This window comes from Molossus molossus, unplaced genomic scaffold, assembly GCF_014108415.1.
Source record: "Molossus molossus isolate mMolMol1 unplaced genomic scaffold, mMolMol1.p scaffold_m16_p_16, whole genome shotgun sequence".
NCBI classification, from domain to species: domain Eukaryota; kingdom Metazoa; phylum Chordata; class Mammalia; order Chiroptera; family Molossidae; genus Molossus; species Molossus molossus.
The window spans coordinates 57593609-57613646 of NW_023425351.1; the positions used below are offsets into that span (position 1 = coordinate 57593609).

Below are 20038 nucleotides of genomic sequence, written 5' to 3' on the forward strand. Positions count from 1 at the left end.
ATTTATTTTGTTACATTCCTTTCCTCTAATCACCTCTCCTTCAAAACTAGGAAGAAAAAATACTTTTTCTAAATATTGTGTTAAAATTAGGAAATATATTTCCTAATCACAAAATTAAAACAAAAGAAACTATAACAGTAAAATGTTGTCATGTTATTCAAACACTGTTAATACTGTTCCACTTCCTACGGGATCAAGTTGAACTACTTTAGCTTTGTATGCAATTCACAAACTCTTTTATTCAGTTCTAGCCATTCATCAGATATTTTATTGAGCTTTTACCATATCCACTATTCTACATACAAGGGAAATAATAAATCAGTCTTAACCCCTGAGCTCAATGAGCATCCAGTCTAATAAAAGTTAATAATAATTAAAAAGATAATTAAAATAGTCTGATAGTACTCAAATATTTATTAATTAATTACAGGGGTGTTTTTTACATATCTCCAGAAATTCTTAGATATTCCTCCCACCAGAAGGTGCAACTTAGCTCCGCACCTCTCGAGCATGGTCTGGACTCAGGAACTCACTTCTAGGAATAAACAGTAACTCTTCAATGGAGAAACCTGAAAGTCACCCCCTAAATCAAGTGAACAAGGTTAATATCTCAGGAGTACTAAGACATGTTGAGATAATCTGATGAGAAAAATTTTGTCACGTGTATTCTTCCCCCAAACCCATAACCTCAATCTAATAATAGGAAAACATCAGACATGCCCAAATTGACAATGGACAAAAGAGCTAAGAGTACTTTTCAAAAGTGTCCAGGTCAAGAAAAACAAGGAAAAGATACAAATCAGACAAGACCACAAAGACGACGACAACTAAATGCAACATGGACCTTGGAACAGAAAAAGAACATGAGTGACAAACTGGAGAAATCCATCCCTGGCCGATTTGGTTCAGCAGTTACAGCATCGACTTGCAAAAGAAGGGTCTTGGGTTTAATTCCCAGTCAAGGGCTTGTGTCCAGGTTGCGGGTTTGATCCCGGCCCCCGTCAGGGTTGTGTAGGAGGCAGCCAATTGATGTGTCTCTCTCTCTTCAATGTTTCTTTCTTTATTTCTCTCTCCCTCCCTCCCTTCTACTCTATCTAAAAATCAATAAAAAAAATATCCGTGGGTGAGGATTAACTAAAAAAACAAAACAAGAAAAAACTGGAGAAATCTAGCCCTGGCCGATTAGGCTCAGTGGTTAGAGTGTCAACCTGCGGTCCAAAGAGGCCCGGGTTCGGTTCCCACTGAGGGCGCGTACCTCGGTTACAGTTTGTTCCCGGGGCTGGGTCGTGCGGGAGGCAGCCACTCGATGTGTCCCTTTCACGTCGATGTTTCTCTCTCTCTCTCTCTCCCTCTCCCCCTCCCCCTCTCCCTCTCCCTCTTCCTCTCCCTCTCCCTCTCTCCCTCCCAGTCTGAACAAAAAATGGAAAAAGGTCCTCGAGTGAGGATAAAACAAAACAAAACAACTGGAGAAATCAAAATAAAATTTGTAGTTCAATTACCGCATTATACCAAATCTTAGTTTTGACAAATGCACCATGGTCATGGAAATGTCAATATTAAGGGAAGTTGGATGAAGGGCATACAAGAACTCTTTACAACTTCTGTAAACCTAAAATTACTTCAAATTAAGAGATGTAAATATATATAGTCTGATACGTACCATCATATACCATCAGAAATAAGCATGTAGAGCATGCAGCCAGGGCTGGACTCCAGAATAGTGTGTGTGTGTGTGTGTGTGGTGGGGGGTGTCTGAGGATAACTTCTAAACAAATCCTTAAAAAAAGGAGTTAATCAGCAGGGTTGAGGATACATAGAGTGGTCAAAGTTGTATTTACCCCAAATGTAAAATTCCAGAGCACTCCTCTATATAAAAGGCACTTTGCAGTGGAAACAAACTATGCCAGAAACACTGCAGCATCACACCTGGGAGAAGCTCACTGCTGTACCAAATACTCCTGATACTGAAATGCTGGTGAGCTACAATAAATGCTCTCCCACATCTGATGCATATTCTGTCAGAGAGGATCCTGTACGACATTAGACACCCAAAAGTATGTCCAAGATGGTACAGGATGTAAAACAAAATGTTCTTTTAATCTGAGTGAAACATTAAATATTAAAGCACATAATATATGACATATACCAAAAATAATAATAATAATAATAAATAAAGAGGCCAGAGAAACTAATTTATAAAGCTTATCTAGTAGCATGGATAAACTTTCTTGGAAATAACACCATTATCAATTAATCCAACCAACAAGCTCAGTTTCCATAAATATTTCAAATGCAACACCAACAAGAAAAGCCCTAATTAACTCCCAGAATTATAAAGAACATGATAGTCATCAATTCAACCAGATTACTAGATGTAACTTAAAAACCCTTCAGTTCTGTAGCCTCTTGCTGGCTTAATGAATAAAACCCAAGCTCCCATGAAGCTCTGAAAGACACAGCCCTTGATTTCTCATTTAGCAGGATGTACTCAGACAGACTAGCTTTCTGAGAGTTCCCGAACAACGCCACACTCACTCCCACCTCAGGACTGGCCTGTGCACTTGTTTTTCCTCCACTTCTAGCTCTTCACACAGCCAGCTCTTTCTTATCCTTTGCTTCAAATAAATTCACTTTATCCTTTAGCTGAATATACCTCCATACTAGAAAGTCTGTGAAGAGACCTGTTTAAGGTGAGGCACCACCCATTAAAACATCTGTTTATTTCTTCCATAGTACTTAGCACAAGTTATAAATATTTTGTTTAACTGTCTATTGTCTCTCTCCTCCACATATTCATCGTGTTACCCATCAATATCTAGCAAAGTTCCTGAGATAGCTGGCAAAGATCTGTTAAATGAGTGAATGAATCCAATAAGTTTCAAAAACTATCCTTAACACAGGGCACAACAGTCTAGGAATCCCATCGCGAAAGGGTTATTATGCTGGAAGAGAGAAGTGAAGTAGATTTATTTCACTCATTTCTATTTTTAGTAGATCTTAGTTCTGTCCATTAGAGCTTTATAATAAAGATTAATTCTCTTTCTCAAGGCAGCCCTAAAAATATCAGTTAACATCTATATCACATTGGCTATTCCAAACAATGTATGTACTTTCAAAATGACCCAAGCAGCTCCTTCATTTAAAATCTTAAATATTTAAGATTTTAGTAAAGCTGGTATTGTTGTAAGTGCAGGAATCCCGCTGGTGGCTATCAATGCCTGACATTTCTATACCCACCTTCCCTGCCATACATACTGTTATAAGAACAAGTGCTTTTACAAACGATTCAAGAGGGAAAGGGATGACAAACAGGAAATCTTAATTCGTCTAGAATAAGTCAGAGATTAAAGTTATTTGATACATAAAGTCAAACCTTTAAAACGTGTGCATACCTTTGAACTAATCTTTTGCCATTTCTGCCATCTCTCTTTCCAGTATTCACATTATTTTATTTTTTAATAGTTCAATTTTCTCTATCACCTTTTATCCCCTCTGTGCCCTCTACCACTTCCACCCATCCTCCTCCACCCCCACACTCACCACACAATATATTACCCGTGTCCATGAGATCGCTCTTTTTTGTTCAATCTCCACAACACCTTTTTGTTGTTGTTCTTAATCTTAACCCAAGGATACTTTCCCATTGATCTTCTAGAGAGAGTGAAAGGAAGGGGGGGGGGGACAGTGATGTGAGAGAGACACATCGATTGGCTGCCTCCTGCACAACCTCGACAGGGCCAGGGATCGAACTTGCAACCAAGGTACACAACCTTGACTGGGAATCGAACCTGCAACCCTTCAGTTTGCAGGCTGACTGCTCCAACCACTGAGTCAAACCGGCCAGAGCCACAACACCTTTTAAATTCTTATTGCTACTATCTATATTTCATTCAAACCCTAATTATCCGTCTGTTTTTCCTGCCTCTAGCCACAAAATATTGATTTTATCACACCTCTGGTAGGGAACCTAAGATGACTCACAACTGCTTCAAGTTTAAGTTTCTTTTCCAAGCATTCAAGGCCTTTCATGATCTGACCCTATAATTATTGTTTCAGATCATTCCCCTGAACTGAGTCTGTGCTCTGACCGATCTTCTCATTTCCCTATGCTTGTTATCACAGGCTTGCTCCTGCATCTCCTCTGCCTTTGACATGAGTTATCTTCCTAAATTAACGAGTGTTCACCTACCTCTAAAACTTCAAGCACTACTACCCTCTTTTCAAAAAATAAGAATGTTACAAACTCTTGGTATGCAATCTTTCCAATGATCAAATCTTTTCCTACTTTTCTTTTCTGACTTATCAGGGAAAACAAAAAGACTATTATTGTATACTCCTTTCACTGCCAAGGGCAAATCAGATTCTTACAAGAAGACCAGCTGAAATCAGCCTGTCAGCAGGTTTAAAAGTTACATTGAGACAAAGAAACTTCAAGTCAAATTACAACAGTTGAAAGAGTATTCAAAAGTCAAAACTAAAAATTAATGAGCACATGAATAAATCTACAAAGCATTTTACATATAAATATTCAAATTTCACATTTTAAATCACTAAATTTTCCCTGTTCTCCCTTTACTGGTCAGAATGAAAATTTATTTTCCCAAGCCAAAACACTTGCTTAAATACATAACAAAGATACCATTAAGTGCCTGTAAAACACTACTTCTATAATAAAGAAAATTAGTGGAAAGTCTATTGATTTTGATGACTAAAAATTTCATTCACTTATTTTAGACTAACTAAAGTTTAAAATTTCAAGTTCAAAGACAAAGTGGGACAATTTATCAAACAAATTAAATTCTGTGATTAGTATAATTCATTCATTATGGGTGAAGTAGTTAAAAATCTTTCCATAAATTCTCAAAGATGTTCATCAAAATCACTTAATACTAACTAAAGGGAAACAGATAGCGGTACTACACTCTCAAAGCACAAAATATATTTTTTTAATGCTATGTTTATATCAAATAATTATTAATTATATCAAACATCTTTATAGTACTCCGTTACCACAAAAACAAAAGTGTGATTATGATCCAAGCAAAAACAAAAGGGAAGCAACGTCAGATGAACTTGATATTCAACTGCCATACTTTCAAAGTTTTTAATTTTATGTTTAACAGATTTTCTCATTCTATGGCTTGCTTAGCTGTTAACTTGCACCTTTGTCAAATTTTTGGCTTGGCCAGAGCCTTTCTTTAAATAAAAAAAAAAAAAAAACAAAAAAAAAAAAACCTCTTTGCAGTGAAGGAAACTATGATCTGAATCACAAAGATGACAAGAAAACTTAGCAATTTAAATAGACAAGCCTTGAAATAATATTGTGATCAAAGTATCAAGCAGCCTAATAAAACCCAGGTGGCTCAGGCTTATCATATATGGTACTCATTACCACAATTGCACTACTTAATCTACTTCCTGGTGTCAACAAAAACTTTCTGCTATTAATTCCCCCCAGTAATAGATCTGCTTAAGTTACTGAAGTTTGCTGATAAGACAACTCTTTGTCCAAAAAATTTTTTAAGAGAGCAGGTCTCATTTTAAATGTTTTAGCATTAGAGCTATAGTTGGTAAAACCACAGAAACCACAGGAGCTGTGTATTATTAGTCATCTATACAAGGTTATGTTAATTCCTAAGGAGGTAACAGATGAGTCATGGTTAACACAGTTTTAGAAGGGCTTACATGTTTACCTTAAAAAGGTAACCCATATGCACACAAAAAGAACTATTTTACAAGTTATAAACCTCAGATTCAAATGAGACTTATCCAGTGACAAAGGTATACAGGTTAGAGAGTCTGCCAGTCAGTTCCTCTTATTCATATACAACTTCTTCATCATGGTTCCCTGTTGGTTACAACTTGTAAGATTCAAAGCAATCTTCCCACTTATAGGTCTTAATGATTTTTTTAAAAAGTACTTAAATGTTTCTCAGAAAACTTGTTTTATATTATAATTTGTTTCCAACAAGATTCCATTTAGGCAAAGTAAAAATACTGGGATTGTTAAATCTACCTCAACAATGGTGCCAAACACTGAAGCAGCAAAAAGATTATATTAAAAAACAGAGAAAAATAAGATAAGGAAAGCACGATCATGTTTATATCCCCGGATTTCCCAGTTACTCTCAACCATAGGTACCATGAGATCCAAAAAAGTGAATTGTGATTGTCTTGTTCACCTCCAGATTACAGACAGCTAGTTTGTACTGGTTACAAAGGAAAAACACTAACTGCTCAGTGTTTCATGAGCAGCACCCAGTTTTCACAGATTCCTTACAACTAACTGATCCACTTCCCTTCCATGCTCTCTTCCCGTTCACTCCACTTGTGCAGATGGCAGTCGCCGCAGACTGGAAGCTTTGCACAACGTAGCACTTAACCATATTGTGTAAAGAAGGAAATTCACATGACAGGCTTTATCAGTACTGTCTGTTTAAATCATCTGCACAGCAATGGATTCTACAAAGTCTTCCTGTGTCATCAATCAGACACTGATTTCTTAAGTCAAATTAAACCATCTACTCAAATTGTTTGTAATTGCATTCAGTGGTATTTAATAAGAATATATTTTCCCTCCTGAACCTATCCAATTCAATCTATATGTTCAATTAGTTTCTTTATTCCATGTAACAAAATACTAGAAGCTGTGTTAACCTACAGTGTTTAAATGGGTTTAGAGTATCTGAGCTGACTATTTATACTCAACCGCCACTAATTTAATGTTGGCCTGAAGACCAGAACTGCCCTTTATTTTTATTTACTATCTGGTGTATATACATACAAACTTAGAAAACTGTGCTAATAGTAAATGATAACCAAAAAGTAGCCTTTTAAGTAAATACATCATGCCTACAAGTCACAATTCAGGCATCTGTATCACTCACTCAGTGATTTTGACAAAATACTAGGATTACTGACAACTCTTCTAAATTGTGTGGTTTCTAATTCAGGATTTGCCACTGATATTAGACTTCGGCCACTGTGGGCTTCAGTCACCGACCTGCTAAAGAATTACAGAAGTCCTACCCTGGCCAGGTGGCTCAGTTGGTGGTGCATCGTCCTGTACACAAAAAGGCTTCCGGTTCAACTCCTTGTCAGGGCACACACCTAGGCTGCAGGTTTGATCCAGATCTAGGTGCATACAGGAGGCAAATGATCGATGTTTCTCACATCCATGTTCTCTCTCTCTCTCCCCCTCCCTCCCTCCCTTCCTTCCTCTCTAAAATCAATAAATACATCCTTAAGGGAGCATAAAATAAAATTTAAAAAATTACAGAAGTTCCTATTGTGATCTACTTCTCAAAAGTAAAAACTGAGGCTGGAGAAATTCATTGTTACAATCAGTGGTAAGCCAGAACTTGATCAGAACTTTTAGCCTAACCTCAGTCTCAATTTCCTTCCTATTACACCTTTCAGAAAGTTGGCAAGATCTGTGTATATACATATATATATATATATATATATGTATGTATGTATATACACACACACATATATATATGTATATGAATGATTTTAGGAATTTTCTCAACTGAGAGCTATAATAGTATACGTGTACACACATCATTTCTATAAATGTAGAAATGGCTACTGTAATTTTTTACCAGATTGCCCATAGTTTGAGACTATTTGAAAAGAAATACAGATCTGGATTGTGACAAAACATCCAAGTCTTACTGTTAGTCATGTCAAATATCTCTTAAAGAGCAGGGAAGTAACCCAGATATAGCTTACAGTGATTTTTATAGTTCATGCTATGTCTATACTATCCCATTCCTCATTTCATCACCAGAGAAAATAGCTAATATCCATCAAGGTACTGTATCGCCAGGCTCCACATAACCTTTCACTCTCTTCTAGTACTGAATCTTTTTAATGTTTTGTTTTATCTGTGTTTTTAGTGTGAGAGTTGCAGGAGGGGGAGAAAAAGAAGAAATTTTAAAATTAAGCAGAGCCTGGCCAGAGTGACTCAGTCGAGCATCATCTTGTGCAATGAAAGCTTGCCGGTTTGACTCCAGGTTGGGGTACACATCTAGGTTGTAGGCTCGGTTCCCAGTTGGGGTGCATACAGAAAGTAATCAATCAATTACTGTTTTGTACTCTCTGTTTGTAAAACTGAGTACATTTACTTACAAATTCAATTACTGACAGAGAACCTCTAAACTTTTGGGAGTCACTGCCAAGTGAGCTAAAAAATAAAAACAAAGTATTTCTAATATAAAAATAAAAATATAATGAATTTATAAATTTTAGAAATAAAATTACAAAACTATGGGATCACTTTGAATTGCAAACTTAGAAATGTATAGATTTGCAGATATACAGTTGTAGACCCAAGTCATTCTCTAACTACACAAAAAATATGTTCTAGACACTTTCCATGAATAGCAGCAGCATCTTCACTTTATACTAATAATCTGACTTCACTAACATAATGTGCTAACAAATCTTCCTATGCTTCTAGTAAAATAGACTGCTTCGAACAGCTAAGTTCTTCAATAACAATCACTTCAGAAAACAGTCGTAGCAGATATAGGTATGCAATGCCAGTGGAAATGCCTGGCACATAGTTCCCCCAGAAATACTGATTTGATGAATGAATAACAAAGGAATAAAGAAATAAAAGCAAAGGAGAAAAGTGAGAGCAGATGAACCCAGACGTTATGGTGGCTTGAGGACAGCTGGTCTTTGCGGAGTGGAGCCGCTGCGCCAACGCAGCCTGCTGAGGTTATTAACGTGCCACGAGCCCAAAGGGCCCCAACTAGGACTCTGCTGCTAGGCTCCTAAAACCAGTTACTGGTAAGGGGTTACAAACCAAAAGGTATCTCTACAAGGTCATCACCTATCCAATTCTACAAATCTGAAACAAGACAGATACACTTCTGAAAAGACCACTGGAATAATTTTGTGATCTTCTCACCAATCCACTGGGGAAGAAAGGGTTTCTGTATCTATATTAAAGCATCTGTAGGTTAAATGTTACAGAAAACAAATGGTAAATGTGAATGGGCTTAAGGATAGGGGGGAGATGCAGGGTTGCATTATAAACCTACACCATTATATTGTTAGTAACAATATAATAAATATTGCCTTTGTTTTCAAATATACCAGAAAGTATCTAAAATGTAGTCAGAAAAATTACTGATTAGAAAAGCAGCAAAAAAATCCTCATGGTGCAAAAGAGTAAAGGTATGAAAACACGACTCTGAAACTAATAACAGGTAAACCATGTAATCTCAAACAGATAAAAGTTTCAAGAGAGATGAAAATTTCACCTAGTGAGAGAAATATACAACAAAGAGAATACTTCATGAGCCTAAGGTACCACTCCTTGGATATACAAGGCAGTTTGAAAAACTCAGTACTGGCACCAAAACATCATATATAATTATAATTAATCTATCAATCTACAAAACTTGTACATCAGGTGATGTATTTAATTGGGGAGTAAGATAGAAAGCAAGCTTGAATTGTGCTGGGTAAGATAATTTTGAAAAAGAAAAAAAAAATAACTAGTAAAGATCTTTGGTTACATATGACTATGGCTGTCTGAGAGTTTAATTGGTGCAAAACAGTTCATTTTAAATGGTTATTACCTTAAAGTTTAGAAGTAAATTCAAATATCTATACCTAATGTTGTTGTTCAAAAGCAGGACAATTTTTATTCAATTAAAATGTAAACCACTGGGAATAGTAATTTAAGGATTACATTTTTAGACTTGGGAAACTTAGGAATTTTAAATACTATTTAAGTACTGTATCCACCTGTAATTTTCAAATCTTAAAGTATTACTTTAAGTCTGCACAAAATTTGAACAGGTTTTATTTGGCTTCTTTCCAAACCATAGCACTTACACTTTAGGGACCAAGGGAGGGTATAGTGTAAAGCGCTTTAATTTCTTCAAGCAGAAAAATCTTTTACCTTGACCACATTTTCAGTAATATATCCTTCCATGCACAAGAGTTTCTCAACTCATTTAGAAGAAAAAACCCTACGTTTTGAAACATGAAGTAAACACAAAAATATTTTTCAAGCTTTCAAGATGAAATTAGACTTTGCTCCTACTCTTGTATTTAAAATCTTGAGACACTCAAACTGAAAGAACAAAAAAGGCATAAAAATACTTAGGTTGATGCTTTGTATTCGGATTTTACTTCTCGTATTCTAATCTCCTTAGTAAACCAAAAACTGATCTTAAGTCATAAATTTAAGGATTTAAGTGAGTTTAAAATCTCAAATCATAGGCTTTCTGAGCAATCAAAATAATTTAAGTAAGTAAAAATCTAAAGTTCACTGCCCTGAATAGTCAATGATAAATCATTAAATGTGAATGGCTTAACATTTTCAAAATAAAACGAGGAATAACAACAAAGAGATCGGTTCCCAGGAGAATTAACAGCCTAATCCAATGCACAGATTCTCTCCAGTTATCAGCCTACACAATGTTTCATTTAAAAAGAAATATCTATATTTTATTAAATATTTAACATGCATTGAATAACTTAGATATTTGTTAACTATTTAACTAGAACTAAGTGCAGCATTGGTCCCAAGTTTGTACAAACATGTCACTAAATTATCGTCAGGAGTCCTTTCATGTATCAAAAGAGCCTAACCCTCAAAGATAACTTCTCTACTGGTTACAAAACTAGCAAAACTTTGTTTTTGTTTTTGTTTTTTATCCTCACCCGAGGATATTTTTCCATTTTTTGTACAGATAGAGTGGGAGGGAGAGAGAGGAAGGGAGAGAGAGAGAAACATCGACGTGAAGGGACACATCGAGTGGCTGCCACCCGCACAACCAACCAGGGCCGGGGACAAACTGCAACCGAAGTACGTGCCCTTAGCGGGAACCGAATCTGGGTCTCTCCGGACCACAGGCCGACGCTCTAACCGCTGAGCCAAACTGGCCAGGGCAAACTAGCAAAACTTTGAAAAATACTGTCAAGAAACATAAATATCTCTGAACAATAAGAATGACAAGTTGAATCTATATTACAGAATTTGTTTTTTATTTCTAGAGATGCTTGTGTTATTTATGAGGGCCTAGAAATGCAATTAGACATAACTCACAAGACATTAACTACTTCCTTAAAAATTACTTAAAAATGCAACTGACATCCACCTACAAAATCACACCTCATACCCAACTCTGTGAAGGCATCCCCCAAGAGGAATTAATAGCTCATAGCTGGATGTTCCCATTATTTTTTTTTTAAATCTTCCTTACTCTAGACTTGTATCCATTCTGTTTCACAATTATTTATTTACACACTTGTCTCTCCCACTTAAAATCTTTCAAAGCAGTAATCAGGATTTCATATCTTTGTATCTGTTTCACCACTCACTCAATGTAATTTGGTAGATAAAAGCTGAAATGAATTACTAAGATTTTTTTCTGAGATATCTGAAACATTTTATCGCCCCTCCACTTAATGATTTGAGGTCACAAAGTAAGCATGCTCTTACTTATCCAGTAAGTTTCAGAACACTCCAAAACTGTCCAATTTATCCAATATTTCTACCAAGAAACATTTTTTAAAATACAATAAAAGAAACAAGATTTTTTATTTTATTTTTTGTTCATTTTAGGGGTGGAGGGAAGGAGGGAGGGAAGAGAGAGGGATGGAGTGGGGGTAGGAAGAAGGGGAGAGGGGGAGAGAGAGAGAAACATTGATTTGCTGTTCCACTTATTTATGCATTTATTGGTTGATTCTTTTATGTGCCCTGCCTAGGGATCAAACCTGCAACCTTAGTGTATCAGAAAACGCTCTAAACAATAGAGCTACCCAACCAGGGCCAGAAACAGGATTTTTAAAAACCTGAATCTGTAAAACAGATCACAAAGCTCACTGACTATTCATATAGACAGAATACAAAAAAAGTAAATATTATGTCTTTTCACAAAATGTCCTTATCTGTCTAAAAAAAAAAAAAATGTGAAAAGCTTTCTCTATCCTCACTCAACACTTCCCTGAACTCAAAAGCAACACAAAGCTGAAATAGTAAGCCACCGCTAGGTTTCAAGCAGTTCTGCCCTGGGTGTGGGCTGCAGGCAAACTAAGAAAGAAGAAGGTGAGTCTTCAGGAAGCAAGTAATTAGGCAGAGATTTTTTTCCAACTTAAAATATAACTTACTTATGTAGAAAGTATTGCAAATAATACAACTACACAAACCTACTCCATCTGAACTGAGTGATAACATCTATTGCTGTGAAAAATTACACTGAATACATTTTATTTTAATTACATTTTGCCAGTTCGTATTTCAGCCTTTGAGAAGTCTAAGACTCTTCAACATTGCTTTTCTTTTGGCATCTTAATGATAACAAAATAATTGTGTATAATAGTCAACAGTAGTATTTCTTGCTCTAACACCAAACTTGAGTAATAAAAAAGAAAATAATTTTCAAGTACCTGAAAATGAACAAAAAAGTTAAAAGCTATGTGTATATATTACTTCAATGTGTGGAATTATTTTAGTAATTACAATAGCTGCACACATTAATACTCTCTGAGCAAGGCATCAATTCATTCCCCTAACTGAATTTTTAATAGTGCAATATGGTCTCCATGTTTCATTTTGGAAAGAATCTTATTTGAAAGCCAAGGATCATCCTTTAGGAGAACTGACTTAAAGAGAGCAAACTAAAAAATTTGTCTGCTCCAAATATGAAAATTATGGATTTGGCTCTGATGCAAACTAAAGTAGGCTTCTTATATCACCTGCAATATTAAATTGATTTAGTCTGCTGAAAAACAAGACAGTGAGTTATTGGATCTGTGTTTAATTCAGTGCACTTTATAACATATTTAAGGAATTCAGTTGTATAAAACAGTATCTGAATCTTATCAGATGAAAATATTTTTCCCTTTTAGCAAGCCTCGGGTTGCATGTCTGAGAAAACAAATTAGTCTCCACTTCTCCTAAGCTTGATAATAGTGCCCCCTAATGGGAATTTTAATATGAGTTTTTCTACTCATTTTTTTAAAGCCTATATTTTCTAATATGAACAAGTTATCTCACTTTCAACTAGAAAGTGAATTCTGTAATATAAAAGTATATCAAGATTTAAACTACCAAAGGAGAGAATTTATGGGCAGAAACAAACAAGAAAGACTTCATGCCCAAGTGTTCTTGGGTTTGATCACAATATTTAACATAATCCAAGGTAGCACTCTCCAAAATTTTAATCTTATGAGGAAATTATCCTTCAGCTATGTTTCCAGTACTCAGTAAAAGCAATTAACATGTACTAAATAAATTAAAGATATTACGAAGTCAGAAAAAAATCTGGTTCAGAAGTGAAATTATTCAGTGTCATGTAAAAAGTAGAAAGCTGGGATTCCCAACCAAGTTTACTGGCCTCACACCATTATCTTTCTACAATGTGTGATCACAAGTCTGCAACCCTGAATTAAATGTCTTTCTTCCCTATTATCTATAGACAGTTCCCCTAAACAGCAATAATTCAATATGTAGGAGTTTTTCTTAAAAGAAAAATACATTTAAATTAAAGCAAACACTATATATTCTTATACTCTCTAGATGTACCAGTGAAACAAATGCCCAGCATTTTTATTACAGTGCCCACAATACATTCTGAACTTGGAGTCAATGTTAAGGGAAACATGTAGAGAAAATAAACAACCAACAAAAAGTCATCAATTGATGATGAACAGAGAGAACTACCACCTTATTCTCCAATATAATGAGAAAGGAAAAAGAAAAAGAAAAAATTATTTATAGAAAAGGGCCAGTCAAAATTTCTTAAAGAGCCAGACATTAAAAAATTCAGGCTTGGTGGCCATATGGTCTCTGTCACAAGCACCCAACTACAGCACTGTAGCTGGAATTACAGCCACAGAAAATACAGAAATGCATGGGCACGACAGTGTTTCAATAAAACCTTACATGCAAAAGCAGTTTCACAGATTGTAATTTGTCAACCCTTAATTTAACACATTTCACTTTTGGACCATAGATTAAAAATTTCCACTGTACATGAGGCACAAAAACAAAAGCAAAACAAACAAAAAACCCTAAGCAACTCAAAACATGTAATCACTAAAATTATGAAATATTTGGTGAATATTTTGCTTCTATAAGGGAGAAGGCAGAGGAAAAGATCCTTCCCTGAGGTTAGAGACACACGCTGGGCCAGTTGGTTCTTGCAAAGCATTGAGAAGAGAAGATTGTCACCTCTCTAGAACTCTTTCCTCCCCTGTAAAATGGAGCCAATGCATGTGCTTCCCACACAGGGAGGTGGAAATCAATGAGAAAGTAAACACTGCCCTGGCCAGTGTGGCTCAGTTGGTTGAGCATTATCCTGTTCACAGAAAGGTCATCAGTTTGATTCCTGGTCAGGGCACATGCCCAGATTGAGAGTTCAGTCCTGATCGGGGCACATATAGGAGGCAACTGATTGGTATTTCTCTATCAATGTTTCCCTCTCTCTTAAAAAAAAAAAAGTATTTAAAAAATAAATAAAAATAAACATCAAGTGCTCAGTACATGCTCAAAAACAAATCTTTCCTTGAAAAATATTATTTTGAGCAGGCATAAAATAACAAAAAAGCAGTAAGCAAAACAATGCATAACTTAAAATAATGCTGACTACATACTAATGCCCATTCAGACAAATAAATGGATTAAGTGAGAGAATCTAAAATTCAGTACTACATAAGGCAATGAAGAAATAGACAATACTGCCCTGGCCAGTTTGGCTCAGCGGTTAGAGCGTCTGCCTGCGGTCCGGAGAGACCCAGGTTCGGTTCCCGCTAAGGGCACGTACTTCGGTTGCAGTTTGTCCCCGGCCCTGGTTGGTCGTGCGGGTGGCAGCCACTCGATGTGTCCCTTCACGTCGATGTTTCTCTCTCTCTCTCCCTTCCTCTCTCTCATCCCACTCTATCTGTACAAAAAATGGAAAAATATCCTCGGGTGAGGATAAAAAGAAGAAAAAAAAAAAGAAATAGAGAATACTGTCTTTGATTCTTCACATGTATAAGAAAAAATGGCAAATAGTACTAACTCTGAAGATAAATCAAGAAAAACAAACTTAACCCTGGCCAGGTAGCTCAGTTAGCTAGAGTGTCATCCTGATCAGCCAAGGTTGCAGATTCAATCCCCAGTCAGGACACATATAAGAAGCAACCAATGAATGCATGAATAACAAATCAACACTTCTCTCGTTTTCTCTCTCAAAATCAATGAAAATTTTTATTTTACATTAAAAAGAAAAGAAATACAAATTTAGTTATTTCACCCAAAAGGCTAATTTTGAATACAGAAAAATGATGCTCTGCATTTACCACCACCGGCTTCCGCTTCACTAAGTGTCTAAAAGCAACACCATATAGTGAGAAAAACATGAGCATTAGAACCAGGCAGCCATAGATTTCCATTCCTATTCTCCAAATCCCTAGTTAAGTGATTTTGGACAAGTATTTGTCTTACAAAGCATCATTTGGCTAATCTGGAAAGGAAGACTGATGAAATGTTCAACTATGCAGAGTAACAACTGATTATGGGCAATGCATATATGGTATACAGCAAACATATCCAGCATTTTTTTTTTATTATTTAATGCTAAATTTAAGTTTCCCTTTATCTCAGTGTGGTTAAAACATTTTTAATGAGTTTCTTAAAGTACTTGTTAAATGAAATAGCATATTGGGCAATTACTTCAAGCCCATAAGAGAAGTAAGCTTCCAATGATCAAGATCTAAAATTAGTATTACCTTTTGCTTTGTTCATCTACCATAATTATTGCACTGAACATTGCTTACATTAATTTCTTTTCTTTCTTTTATTGTTTTAACCAAACAAACCATCTTTATGAGCATGTTCATCCTGGGCTTCCAGTGAGGTGTTTTAAAATAGATTTCAAGCTCTCAGAAGGTTATTGATTTTTAGAAGTTTACCCTTCATTACAAAGAAGTTATATAAATAGTAATATAACTCCCTAACTGATCAGTTGACAACCAAATTTCAATTTTGTTGTTTTTCTTTTTTTTTTAATCCTCACCCAAGGATATTTTTCCTTTTTTTAAATAGGAAGGGAGGGGGAGGGAGAGAAACATCAATGTGAGAGAGACACATCGATTGTTGCCCCCCCTTCAATCCCAACCAGGGATTGAACCCACAATGCAGGTACATGTCCTTGATCAGAATCGAACCCACGACCGTTCAGTCCACGGGCTGATGCTCTAACTCTTAAGCCAAACTGGCCAAGGTTCAATTTGGTTGTTTTAAATAGACTCTTCCTTGATTACTATTAAGGCTAAATATTTTTTACCCTTTTACTTGCTCATATTCTAAATTGAGAATTTTATAAAACAAATTACCTAAGAAAACTGTGTGGCGATATAAACTGCTCAAGAATGGATTCTACTTCCAACTGTGCCACTAATCCAGTAACTGAGTAAGTCACTGCAAGCAAACGTCTCTCTCAGGTTCCTCACTTGAAAACTGATAAAACTGTGTTAACAATCCCTTGTCCATTCTCTTCTTGTCTTCGAGCTCTAAAATAATTACTGCTTAAATATAATTAAGCATCTCCAGATATGCTGTGGAGTAAAGAAATAGAAATATCCCTACACTGCCAGAGTGGATTGCAGAGAAATCCCAATATTAATCATTATAGCAGTTCAGATGAAATAGACATGTTGGCCAATTTAAAAAAAAGATGCATACTGTACAAAATATTCAAATGCCTAGAATAAAATAGCTTTGGTTGATTGCTAGAGATATTACTTTGACTAAAAAATGATTTTTGTAGACCAAATCGCATAATCAAGTTACTAACGTTAGCAAGAATATATTCTGTCTATATATTCAAGGTACTAAGAGGATGAAATAAGGAACATTTTATCCAAGTTAAAGGCGATCAGTTAAATGTTACATAGAAAATGAATGACTAAAAGAAAATTTTAAATCTCATTTACAATAGCATCAAAATGAATAAAAATTTTAAAGATAAATTTAACCATGAAGACAAAAGCACTTGTATACTGAAAACTCAAAAACAGTGCTGAAAAGTAAAGATAACACAAATGGAAAGATATCCTGTTTTCATGGATTGGGAGGTTTAATAATGCTTACATGACCATGTTACCCAAAGTGAAATACAGATTCAATGCAATCCCTATCAAAATCCCAAAACTGTTTTTTGTGGAAATAGAAAAAAAAAATCCTAAAATTCATATGGAATTTCAAATGACCCCAAATAGTCAAAATAATCTTGAGAGGGGAAAGGGGCTCACAGTTGTTGGTTTTAAAGCATATTACAAAACTACAGTACCCAAAATAGTATGGTACTAGCATAAAAGTTCTAGAAGAAAATAGAGAGAAGAGGCTTCATAGTATTTGTCTTGCAATAATTTCTTAGATATTACACCTAAAGCAATAATAGACAAGTTGGATTACAACAAACTAAGAAGCCTCTGTGCAGCCAAGGAAACAATCAACAGAGTGTAAAAGCAATCCCTAAAATGGGAGAAAATATTTGCAAGCCATGTATATGATAAGGGGTTAATATTTGCAATAGATAAAGAACTCATTAAACTCAGCAACAGAAAAATCCTATAAAATGAGCAAAGAACTTGAACTGACATTTTTCAAAGAAGTCATACAAATAGCCAAGAAACATATGAAAAGATGCTCAACTTCACTATCTATGAGGGAAATGCAAACCAAAACCACAATAAGATATCACCTCATACCGCTATCAAAAAACAAAACAAAACAAAAAACAGAAAAGAACAGGTGCTGGTGAGGATGTGGAGAAATTGGAACTCTTGAGCACTGTTGGTGGGGAATGTAAATTTGTGTGGCCACTATGAGAAACAGTATAGGTCTTCAAAAAAATTAAATTTAGACCTACCATATGATCCAACAAATCCCACTTCTGGATATAAATCCGAGAATTGAAAATGGGATGTTGACAAGATATTTGCATCATTATTCACAATAGCCAAGACGTAGAAACAATCAGCAGATAAACATACAAAGAAAATGTGGCACATAGACACAATGGGATATTACTCAGCCTTAAAAAAGGAAATCCTGTCATATACTACAACATGGATGAACCTTGAGAACATTAAGTGAAATAAGCCAAACACAAAAAGACAAATTCCACATGATTCCACATATATGCTATATCTAAAGCAGTCAAACTCTTAGAAACAGAAAGTAGAATGGTAGTTGCCACAGGCTAGAGGAGGGAAGAGGGGGGAGAAGTTGGTCAAGGATATAGAGTTTCAGTGTTTGCAAGATAAAGAAATTCTCGATATCTCTTGTAATTAAAAAAGGTTATGCTAGTAAATTTTATGTTATGTGTTTTTACCATAATGAGAAAGAGGTTATATAGAAAATAAGCCCTGAGAGTTCAAATGAGAAATTATTTTTAACTAGATCTCTAAAAAAATCTTTTAGATTATTGCCCTTGGCCCTGGTGAGTTTTTAACTACGGGACTATGCTAACAAAGCAATTATACCTGTAGCACAAAAATGAAATGCTTGAAAAGAATCTTCTTCCCGAAGTAGATAGCTCAACTCACCTCTTCATAAACATTAAGCCAAATTACACAGAAGAAAATCGATGTTGAATACACAATGACAATCCCTGTCCTTCACAATATAAGTTATTTGGCAAGCTGATTTCATAATGGTAAGGTTAACATTAGTACAGCTCCTATCCAAATTACGAAAATAAGAATCACAAATTCCAAATAAGTAAAGGCCAAACTAATAAGTTTTTTATATACATCCTCATTTCACAGAATGTGTGTATTTTTTTTTTAAAAAAACTCAGAAATCGAGTGAACTAAGCTAGTCTGATAGATTCCCAATAATAGATAATCAAATGTTATGCTGAGAATCGTATTAATAATGTTATAGTGCGAATTATACTAATAACCGCATGTGTGCATTGCAAAGACACATTTGAGATAAGTATCCCTACCTTCATCAAAGTCAGCATCATCTTCTGTGTGCTGGGGGAAAGGAAAGCAGTTGGTAATTTCAAGCCGATCTTCTACAACCAGGCCTAAAAGCACTCCTTGAACCACCTCAGTTCCTTGTCCTTCTTCTTGATAGTGTTTGATTATCTTTAATACCACCTAAAAGAAAATACAGAAGTGAGCTTAAACACCATTCTGATAGTTTGTATTTTCTTTATGTCAAAGAAAAAATAAATAAACCATACTAGTAGGTTTCAAAAGCCAAAAAATTGTATCATAGGACTAACCAAATTTCTTACAAATCGTTTCCTTTACATTCACACAAATAATAAAATACACATAGTCTAAATGTACACCTGAAACTCCTCGAGTTTGAAGACACATCAAAAACATCCACTTTCAGCATTCTTGCCTTTCAAGTCAAGACTCCCCCCAAAGGTCTGTCATCCAGTTCTTTCAGTCAAATCAAACAATGTCACCTCAATCAGAGGATATTATAAAGAAAGTGATCCTGTTGACCTTTGTTTATAGGAATAATTTCCTGACATAGAAGACAGACCATCAATAAAGACTTCCAATTATCTGAATTCCTGAAAGGAGAACTGTTTCCCTTACAAGTTCTCGACATCTCAAGATGGCTCCTGAACAGAGCATCTCATTATTCAGAGGAAGCAACCACAGAAACAAGTATTCAAAAAGGATGTGGCAACAGAGTACATAAAGAGCACCAAGACTCCAGCACTACCCAATTTTCCTCAACCAGAAGGATACACCAAACAACCTCTTACATTACTCTTTCCTTTAATATTTCCATAAAGATAAGGAGGTAACCACTGTATGGTTGGTTGAACAGGCTATTAATTTATTAATTTATAAGTTCATAGTAACAGTAACCATTAATTGTAATTCCGAATTATAATGTGAGGTTATTAGTATATGTAAAGTGCTTGGCATATAGTATTTATTAAAAGCAGTAACACAGTTATTTAGTATAAGCTCATGGCCTGATAACTAAAGGGAAACAGTCTAAAATATAAAAAATTATCAGTGGGAAAAAGAACTCTACCAACAA

General features: G+C 35.3%; 1 protein-coding gene across 1 annotated transcript in view; it reads right to left on the reverse strand.

Moving 5' to 3' along the window:
• EIF3H (eukaryotic translation initiation factor 3 subunit H) overlaps window positions 1–20038 on the reverse strand; it is a 98121-nt gene that overhangs the window by 53679 nt on the left and 24404 nt on the right. The window contains exon 2 of the mRNA XM_036264189.1: window positions 18969–19125. Coding sequence (XP_036120082.1) covers window positions 18969–19125 — 157 coding nt within the window. The remainder of the gene's footprint in view (window positions 1–18968; window positions 19126–20038) is intronic.